We start from the raw sequence: 10,837 nt of genomic DNA, 5'->3' as shown, positions 1-10,837 counted from the left end.
TGACTGAGCACCTACACCGACACACATATCATTGTGTACAAGCGGTTGTATTCTTTTTCTCTGTATATGCAGGGGACAGAAAGATGAAAAAATATACTGACAATAAATAAATAAATAAAATAAATATTTAAAAAATAAATAACAGTCACACTGGATAACCCACTCAGATCATACTTGAGTTGTTAGCACCATCGTGTGGAAATCTGCAGTAGAAAAACCTTATCTATCATTATCCACCACCTGTGACCATTTTTAACATCAATTTTGCTGTTGTTTTCAGGGGCATTTTCTAATTGTGGAAATATGTCCCACATCAGTGACGACTGTAACCAACACTGGTTGCCATTCCTGAACCACATGATGAAACGCATGATGATAATTTCAAGGCTTCATGGCTCTCATGTGTGCTCTGAGTTTCAAAGACAGGCAGAAGGAGAAGGAGCTCCATGAGAAGACCTGCAGACATGGATGGGTAGATTTAACAACTAATTATTTTGTAATTTTTGTTAATATTAAGTCCATCTTAAACAATGTGATGTTTTACTGACAGAGGAAGAAGTCTGTGGGTGTTGATGCTTCTGCTCTTGTTTATCCTGGGTGTGGCAGAGACACTAGGCCCTTTGGTAGAGTTGGGTAAGCAATCCACTACTTTTCATTTAAACTGGGTACTCAGGCTGTACTGCTAAATATGTATTCTCTTTGAATCAGAAAATGTTGCTGGGAAATTGGTTTTCTATCAGACGGAGGGAAATGCCACTTATGTGAGGGACACAGGGGAACTGGCTTCGGATATACCCACCGAGACAATGTTTGAACTCTTCGATCCTCAAAAGAACTTTAGCGGAGCAAAGTTCACCTACACGTGGGACCTAGGGAACGGGTACTTGCATTTTTCCATATTTGAGATGTAAATAAAGATTTGGCCTTTCTTTCTCTATAATATATACTTTAATTTTTGATTCAGAGAGGTGATCCAAGGGACTGAGCCGGTTGTCCGTTACAATTATCCAGAATCAGGGAATTACACTCTGCGTCTGAAACTTGGAGTGAATGTGACAGAACATGCACCTCTCCTCACCGATTCCTACTCCAAGGATGTCCAAGTACTTGGTTTGTAGTTTTCCATACTTTTATATCAGTTGCAGATAAATGAGTCAAGATATTTTATGCACAACTTAATACCAGATTGTGATTTGAGGAAAACAAAACTTAACTAAAACAAGTATGAGTTGACATTGATACCAGAAAATAATCCTGGTTCCTCAATAAACTACATCATTTAATATTTGCTGCTAAATGAACTGTAAAAGGAATTAATATAAAAGCACACATAACTTTCTATGTGCAGTTGTGCTTAAAATAATCCAAGATAATAAAGATATCACTAAAAATTTAAATGAATTTACAGATGCCATTAAACACATTGAGTTGAAAGGGCCTTCAGACTATCAGGTATCTCAGAATACCAGTTTGGCTGTTCATGTTGATGGAAGGTAAGTTGCGTTTGGTTTCAGATTTATGATGAGATGCAAATATTCAATTGAATGTGTGTGATCAGTTCAAATGGGTGCGTGGTGTGTTTGCAGTCCTCCCATGTGGGTATGCTGGCATATCCTCCCCAATTGTGTGCTAGACACGACGTCAGAATGCACCCTGACTAAGCTGTATGAGAACACGCTGCACCTGAACCTCACCTTCACCTCTGCTGGCATCCACTGCTTGGACATCAGCGTACGCAATGACATCAGCAAGCTGCAGACCTCCTTCAGCCTCTATGTCAAGAGAAGCAGTGGGTGGCCACACACACACACACACACACACACACACACACACACACACACACACACACACACACACACACACACACACACACACACACTGCTTACACGCAACATAGGATTTCAGGACTCAGCACTGAACTGTGGTTTAATTTATGAGTTGACTTAATACTTTTTTCAGACTTTATAAAAGACCCTTCAGAACCTGAAAAAAAGTGATGCTTTAGTCACTTTTTAAAAAAAATTAAGACACTTTTTGCATGAGTAGAGCTTTTTCTTTTGTAATTAGCTGTCCACACGCTGAGATGTTGTTGTGACTATGTGAGAAACTGTGCTTGTCATGAGGTGTTTCAGATAAAACCAAGCATGTGCCTTTCAGCTGTATTAGTTCCACAGAGAGACAGGGAGCAGAGAATATGGAAGAATCCAGGCATAGAGCAGCCTGAGTTCCCAGCATATGACTGCTGTGTGCAATTGATTTGCTCCTGTGAGCCAATTAAAATTCATAATTACCAGATGTTAGTTGTAGCTTCTTTGCTTTTTGTTGCTGTACTATTGTGCTGTGTGACTAATTGCTGGAGTGGTCTTGTCATAATGCTGTTACTTACAGAATTCAATTTAATTTATACAAACTTCTGTTAAATTCTTCTTTTTTTTTGAGGCGGAGCAAAAAAAGAAAAAAGACAGTTATCTTTTCACTAGTACGGAGCTGTCGCACATTTTATATCTGACCACAGAACAACAACAACAAGCGTTCTCACGTATTCTGTAGTTCGTACATTAAAATTATTATCATTCAAAACATTGAATTTGGCAGATAGCTGCTAAAATATTCAGTTTCTAAGAAAATACTTGAACTTAACATAAATACACTATATGTTCAAGAGAATTGAACACATTGTGAAGTTATGTTACTATATGTTCACTATTGAACATATAGTGAATATTATATGTTCAAATGAATTGAAAAATGTTTTTGTACGCTAAAGCATAAACATTTCCTTCACTGGAAGACAAGAGCCTATAAACCTCTTATTTTTATTTGCCTTCATATTATGTGATGAATTCAAATACATACATATACAGTACATATTCTGTACAAAAATGAAACCTCATTGAAATGTGTTGTTGTTGCCCTCCTAGTAAGATGTGTGACTCCTTTTCATCTGCAGATAATGCCAACCTGCTTTTCATGCTGTCATCTGCTGCAATTCTTGCAGCCACTTTCTCCTTCATCACCGTCATCGCTTGCCGTCCTCGCCATTACAACAGATCAGGGGTAAAAGAGCCACGCATATTTACAACTGTCTTAGAAAAATGAGACTAAACATGAAACATAAAATAGGAAACAGAAGTAATGTTATATTTAATATTAAAATGGCTTCATTGCATGCAGAGTGTACTTTCTAAACATGCTTTGATAAGATAGCTGTCGGTAAGTGGCATGCATCTTCATGTGTAGCAATAAATAATCACTGTGTCCCTTACTCCCTCATAGTAAAGAGCATCTGCGACTGTATTTTCACAGCCACAAGGAGGCTGTCTGCTTCCAGAAATATAAAACACCACTTCAATAACTTGTGCATGATATAGAAATGTCCAAAACCATTATTGGACTGATTGTCAATACTTATAATAACTGATATACTGTACTTTTCGACAGAAATTGCCAAACATTATGTATGTTTTGAGAGCTGACTTGTGTTTTTCCGGCAATGTGTGATTTCTGCAGATTGCCACCTCCAGCAACGCTGTTTTCATGAAGAAACAAGACTCTGATGGCCAAAACTCAATTCTTTTAAACTTCTCCAATGTGGAAAGGGGAGAAAAAGAACCTCTCCTGTTGCAGCATGGGAGTCAATACGCATCGTAGGCAGCTCCAGAATTCATGACAACATGTCAATTTGGGGTATTTGGAGAAGAAAATATAGCATTATTGCATTTAAGATGGAATAAAACTGATAATCTTGCACAGAATCATGCGAGTGAGCATGATGCCTGACATTGCATTTCTAATAAATCCAGTTGCATAGGTGAACTGTTCATTCATGGTGAAATGTGATCAAAAGTAGTTAAAGAGTTGAGGCTGATGTTCAAATGAAGTAAGGAATTAATAACACTACAGTGCATAACATGTTTGATCAGTGAGATGTGTGTGTCTGTATCTTGTGCTAAATGATGTTAATATTTTTGACCATATACAACATTTACATACAAACTAAATTGTGCTATTAGCAGCTGTTATCAATGAAAAACATCCATAAATTAGCCTTTTATATTTGGATATATGAATAATATAATACTTTTTAAACGTATACTTATGCTTAGTTCATTTATAATCATGTACTTACTGTAATAGTGTATCTACTTCATTTTTGTTTCTATAATTTCTTTGAACAAGTGTCATCTAAATTTAAAAATTTTCACTTATGAACCACATCATCTTCTCCTGTGTAAATCACATTCTATGGAAAGTGTATATTAATAGCATCCTTATAAAACCAAAAAGTGTTCATGTCTAGTGTTTTATGGTTTTGGAATAAGACTTAAGTCTACAAGCATGTAGATCTAGCAGCGGCTCTGCCAGGATGTGAATTTGACAGTTTGTAATCATTAAAATATATCTAATCTAATCTAATCCGTTGAATTATTAGGCATGGTGGTGATGAATGCAATAGAAGTATCCTAATTGATAACGCTGACAAAACTAATGCTGACTATTAGCGAGATGGTATAACATATCCAGCATGTTAGTTTAACACTTACCCTGGTTTAGAATATCAAAATGTTTCCAGGTATTTGGTTTTCTGACCAAATACCTGGCAAAGTTCACAGTCACAGTGTGGAGTATGTGTATAAATAGGGTATAAAGACAGCTTTTCCTCAGTCAGATGCATCACAGATTTATTAATTATGGGTTTCCTGAAGAATGCCAGCTATCAAAGGTACTGTGAGAACTACAGGTGACGAAACAAGGAACTCAATCACTCCTGTGACGAAGGCAGTTTTTAGATGATAAGTGCTCTCCAATATTGCTGTATTATAAAATATGACACAATACATTATTGATTGTTTAGGGAAAAAAGGGGTTGAGCAAAACAGGACAATGGTAACAAACACATGTACAAACAAATCCCATCAAAACATTCAACATTTAAAAATCTTGTATGCATGAAGACAACAGCTTTAAGCAGAAGTCACAACATTATGGATGGAATAAGACCTGGACAGTTTCTGATGTGTTTCTTCAGACACCAAACCACTGATTACAACAGCATTGGCTGATGTCTTCACCCACCTTTTCTTTTTTCTTTTTTTCTTTTTTGGGGGCATTTGAACAAGCTATAAATGGAACACATTTATCACCCTGTAATAAATTACAGTTCAGTTTTCAGTGTTCTTGCAGATCCTTGTGGTCTCAAACTACTTCTGTGGGAAACCACTGGCTTTTTAGCTGCTAAGTGCTTCATAATAATTCACCAAGATCTTTTAAAATATATGGACAAAAGATACCTGTTTGTCTGCTGAGATCATAACCACAGCAAAGAAAACCGAAACAGTCAGCTGAAGGATGCTCAAATGATATAAGGGGTTGAGATGAACTGCAGTCAGGTGATGATTCTCTGTTGGTTTGTGGCGACAGGAAACCCCTTTCTTAATAAAACATGGTCTTTGAATGTTATTTTATTATTTTACCCTACTCATAAAATCAATCATAAGATGCAGGCTAAATTGTATAATATCAGTAGGAACATATTTAGAATGGCCTTCATTGGCTTCCCTTTGCTCTTCAGCACCATTATTGATTAAATTGAGTTCTGAATGGTGAGATGGAGACTTTTATGTCTTTGCTTTTTTATTTCTTTTTATACAGAGCCTCCTCTGTCACTGAAAAAATAGTTTAATGCTCATCTCCATTAAAGGAACAAAGATGGATCTTACACTTGCATTCTCTTCACTGTGTAATTCATGTGCCAGAAATAAAGTACACAGACAGAACCACATTAAAAACAGCTATGTGAATTATAAAAATGAATTAAACTAGTTCAGTCAAGATCACAGTGTTAAACAACAAGCATTTTGTTTCCCTAGAGATTCACACATTGATTTTTTTTTCATATAACAGGACAGAATGATAATTTCTTTGCCTTACATTATTTCAAAGCATTCATTCAGAACGTTTTATCCGAATAAAAAAAGCCTTTGAAATCTCTGTTGCACATTCTGTGCAGTTGAATACTGCATTACTCAGGTTCAGCAGATCATGTTGCTGGTAAGTTTTAGGTTTTTATTACTCTGGGTTTTTATAGAAACTAGTATTTAATGTCCTTTGATAAAATTGTAGGACTCTCATGTTTTCAGAAGTGTGTGTGGTCAGAAGGAACTGAGCGAGTGTGTCTCTGACGCCACACATGACCTTTTGGCCTCTGTCATATGTTAAGTGTCACTAATGCCACAGAGAACATCTGTTGTTTTCTTGACCAGAGCCATTTGAGTCCAAAGCTCTCGTTCAGCCTGTGTAATTAACTGCTTATGGTATAACAATGACAGGAGACAAGGTGATTTTAAACTGCTTTAGATTCGGCTTATGCTTCAATGAAAAGAGCTGCAGATGCTTTCAAATTACCCTCATTTATTTTACAGGACTTTATACATTTTCACATATTGGCACTGAAACACTTTAAAGTATCTGATGGCACTTAAGTCTCCATAAAAAGGCCACAAATATGGAGGATTACAATATTCATCAAAGCAATACTTGATGTACATTTAAATGTAACTTCTATTAGTTTGATTAGTCTAATCTGTTACATTTTCTGATATGCAACAATATTACAAATAAAATGAACACAACAATGACATCATGAACACATTTTCAAATGAAAAAGGCAAGTGAAAAAGCACTGTGATACACCTACTGGTACCACTGGTATCAGCCACACACGCCAAAATAACATAAGGAAAAAAAGTAAAAAGTCTATTGCAAACATTTTCAAACAGTTCCAGGCAGAATCACATGATGGATATGGTGCCTAATTGTATTATGGAAGCAATATTTCCCCTTATAAATGATAAACATGTTTGTAACAGAGGACTGATTGACACGAAAGCAAACGTTTAAGGAACAGCCATACCATTAGCTGACCTTTAATCTTTCCTCTGACTCACTCTCACATTGCACGCAACAACAACTCACATGTCAACGCCAAAAATGTCAGCAAGTCTAGACTCAGTTGTCGTAGTAGGACATGCGTGCCACCGTACCAGACTAGAGTGGATTTTCATTACTGTAGAGCTTTTGAAGGTGGAGGGAGGGGTGTGTGGGTGACAGTGGTGAGATTACCATGTACGTTATGTCTGAGAGCCGGTACCTGAGGGGACCTTCTACCGTGGTAATAGATATGCTGAAGGTTTGAGGTTTTCTCAATCATGGAAAATGTTGAGGCATAGCTCGTCAATGATGTTCAGCCCACACAATTGAACTTTAGTGCATTTGCAAATTCTATACTACACACTTCTCTGTCAAAGTTTTACGTCATGTGAGTGCCCATATTTTATTTTTAGAGATTCTCCCTGTGCCATAAATCTCAAGAATATCTCTGAGTCAGGCAGCTGAAAAAGAATTGTTACACATCAATGCATGACATAAAAAATGTGGACTAACAAAGACCATGCAATTAAAAAGAAAATGAATCCAAAGAGATGCAGACAGATGACTTTAAGCATTGGGCAGCAGATCCTGACACATCTCCAAGGGCTTCTTAAATGCTCCTCTTCCAAACACTTCAACGTTGCTTGCTAGCCACGAAATCACATTCCCAGGGATATAAGCACTGCAGTTAGCCATGGACAGGACCTCGACTGGCTTTAGTACACGGTCCCAAATATTCACCTGACTCAGCTCTCCCACAAAAGCTTGTCCAGCATCAAAGCGCCCACCCACCACATCCTGAAGGAGCCATAAACAGCAAGTTGTTAACTTTGAACAGCTTCAACAACAACATCATGAACATGTGTCTCTGGGGTAGAACAGGTAGTCTGTAGGTCTATGGATTTATTGGTTATGAAAATATTAGTAATTAGCCCCTATTTTATTTAATGATGCAAACATTAAAAATGATGTTCATGCTTGGGAATACTGAGATCCACTGATTAGAATTTGATTAAACTTATGTAAGTTAAATATTATAAATAATATTTTCAAAAATTATGTAGAGAGTCACTCAATAAATATCCGAATGTCACAAAATATTGCATACCAGGCTCAGTTTTAATTATGATGAAATGCCACCCTATAGTCCAGGGTGGTAGAGTATCTACAGCACTAGTGCTGTGTGTTATTTACAGTTGGACTTTTAAGCTAAATGGATGCTAATGTTTAGGTCCAATGTTTACAGTGTTCCTATCACAATTTAATGTATTAGCACACTAGCATTCAGCATCAGCACTAAATACAGAGTTGTGCTGTTTTCACTTTAGATATGATGAAAAGATAAAGATAAAGATAAAGGAGTATCTCTATTCAGAGTCCAAATCTACTTCCGTACCTGCTCCTGCCCCAGGATGATGACTCCCCCCGGTTTGATTGGATGCCAGGCTGCCAGGTTGTCTCCGGTTCCTAACTTCACACCATCTTGGTAAGCCTCCCATTGGCCGTCACGCGTGGTCCAAGAGATGCAGATGTGATGCCACTTCCCATCACGCACTTCCAAAGGCAATTGGGCAACCTGTGGTCAGGTTCACGCACAGGCATAAGATGGTTGTTAAATGAAAATATACTTTAAAAAAAGGTCAGATTTTGCACACTGATTTAAGTTAAGCACACAGTGTTATGTCATATCAGAAATGACTTGCCTTGTCATTTATGAGCAACTCGATTGGGTTGTTGCCCCATTCAATCAGTACAATCTCATTCGCCTGCCCTGGTACACCGTAGGAGAAGGGCGTTCCTATGCCAGGACTGGCGCTGGACTTAATCCACATGCACAGTGTGAAGGCGTACATCTCTGGGAGGCTCTTGATGATCCTGCCAAACAGGTAATTGGTCCGTTGAGGGAGGGACAGCTTGAACTGCTCTGGAGATTTGAAGTCTCCTCCTCCTGCAATGAGTCAGACAGGAAGAAAGACAGAAAGAGGTGGGAGAAGGGCAAGACAGGTGACGGAGGTTGCGTAAAATTGTTGGGCGAACTCGTGTTCCTTGTTAGTCGGCACAGTCAAGATTTATATTCATTCTTTAAAAAAAAACAACAACACATATTCTTGCCACTTTAATTTCAGCATATCTGATTCCTCTCTCTGTCTGTGCCAACTGATTTCCTTGAGTGTCTTCTCCTGCCTCTTCCCTGCTCAATTATGTAGACACAGTACATAGCCTTTTTTGATATTCCTTCAAATGTGACCTTCTGACTCCAATGATGTTCTATCTGTCCTCTAACCTTCTCTTCTCTTCAGGATGAGTTACATTCTCCTCAAATTATATTTTATTACAACTTGATCTGTTTTGGATGATGTGAATTTGACAGTTTAATGTTACCTTTCTCCAGCTCACTAATTCTGTCCACCAGAGCGTTTAGTGTACTCTCGGTCTTCAGCCTGTAAGCGGCTGTGGCGTTGGACAGGATGCTCTTCTCCTCCTCCAAGTTGCTGACTTTCCTCAGGAGCTGTTTCTCCAGCTCTCCAAGTCGACGCTGCAACAGCTCCCGGAGCTCACTGGGGAAGGAGACGCCGGATATGTTCGCCCGCATTTGTTGTTGCTGAGAAGAGATGGATGAAATAAATTGAGCAGGGAGTTGAAGTAGATAAAGGTTTTTCATGGTTTGGAAAAAAAAATCGATTTTTGGTTAATATGTAATGTGTTTTTTAATATTGTAATTTGTTGATCTTACTTTGGCAAAAATTGTCAAATCATTTGAAGATATAAATACAGTAAAGCCAATATCTGCTTTTCAGTCAACCATTATTGCTCTTAACAAATTTGGACATTGACTTTTTGTGAATTATAATTGCATCATAGTGATAAAGGCATCACACACTATTTTGCAGACGATGTTCTGCTGTCAAACCCTAACCCCGCGTAATAGAAACGTTTAGGTCGATTAGATATTTGACCGTTTCATTACAGATCCATGTGCCATAGCTCCATGATCTAAACACGCTCGGGGCTCTCGGTGATGTGTTTTAATCCTTACTGAGAGTCAAACCCCTTTTACGCACGGCTCTGACACGCATGGGCCTCTCATAGCCATACTAAAGATTTACCTCCAAGTTTTCCAACCGGTCCTTGAGTCCTTGCATGGTTTTTCCAAGACCCTCTATTGTGTCATTAGGATCTGTGGGTACATCTCCCATCGTATTTGGTTTTTCTTTGGCCCAAGGACCCCCCTTGTTCTTTTTATCGCCCGTGGCTGCGGCGCACAGAGACAGCTTGGTGGTCAGCTCGCTGATGGTGCCTTGCTGTTTGGAAATATTCTCTTTCTGTTGTAGAATTGTTTCCCGTAACTGCATCACAGTATTCCTCAGCTCCTCTTCCTGGCTCCCGGTGTTTAGTTCGGGTAACAGTGTGACGGGGCAGCTGGTGTCGCCACTGAGGGGCACAGCCCGACAAATGTACCGCTTTCCATCGTCCGTTTGGCCGTTCGCGAGTGGACTGCAGCCCATTACGCAAAAGAAGAACAATCCGAAGAAGGTTAGAAACATACTGACGGCGTTTGCTTTGTTTTTTGCTGAGGAAAGTCTATGTCTAGTGAAAAGTGAAAACTAAATCCTTAACATTCTCCAGTCGCAGCTGAAGATGGTGCGTAAAACAGTAAAGAAATAGGCAAATAACAAAAATAACAAATCAGACATAACTACTTCTGAAGAGAAACGCCATGTCTGACATCTAGAATCAACACTACTCTCATGAAGTGATTCTGTCTCTGTAAGCCCGGCTAAAGTGGCTTGTGTTAACGGAACTATTCCTGGTACATGTGTGGTGCTGATCGGAGAGCTCCTCTCAGAAAAGAGGATTACCAAAGAAAGGTGTTGTACAAGATGCTGGGCTGGCTGTGGTGCGATGA

General features: G+C 38.6%; 2 protein-coding genes across 2 annotated transcripts; one reads left to right on the top strand and one right to left on the bottom strand.

The window, feature by feature from the left end:
- The first annotated feature begins 363 nt into the window (after positions 1-363).
- Positions 364-4,349, top strand: tmem130 (transmembrane protein 130). The gene is made up of 8 exons (XM_068306028.1): positions 364-472; positions 551-633; positions 709-880; positions 965-1,110; positions 1,409-1,493; positions 1,587-1,789; positions 2,951-3,057; positions 3,511-4,349. The coding sequence occupies exons 1-8, from the start codon at positions 447-449 to the stop codon at positions 3,649-3,651; spliced, it is 963 nt and encodes a 320-aa protein (XP_068162129.1). The 5' UTR covers positions 364-446; the 3' UTR covers positions 3,652-4,349.
- A 2,140-nt stretch (positions 4,350-6,489) lies between these two features.
- Positions 6,490-10,475, bottom strand: LOC137588847 (neuronal pentraxin-2-like). The gene is made up of 5 exons (XM_068306152.1): positions 10,038-10,475; positions 9,313-9,532; positions 8,634-8,878; positions 8,327-8,506; positions 6,490-7,728 (listed from the first exon to the last, which is right to left on the bottom strand). Exons 1-5 carry the CDS (start codon positions 10,473-10,475, stop codon positions 7,498-7,500), a joined length of 1,314 nt encoding a protein of 437 aa, XP_068162253.1. The 3' UTR covers positions 6,490-7,497.
- Between the last annotated feature and the right edge of the window lie 362 nt (positions 10,476-10,837).

This window comes from Antennarius striatus, chromosome 21 (assembly GCF_040054535.1).
Source record: "Antennarius striatus isolate MH-2024 chromosome 21, ASM4005453v1, whole genome shotgun sequence".
In the NCBI taxonomy this organism is placed as follows: Eukaryota; Metazoa; Chordata; class Actinopteri; order Lophiiformes; family Antennariidae; genus Antennarius; species Antennarius striatus.
This window is presented reverse-complemented; position numbering and strand designations above follow the sequence as displayed.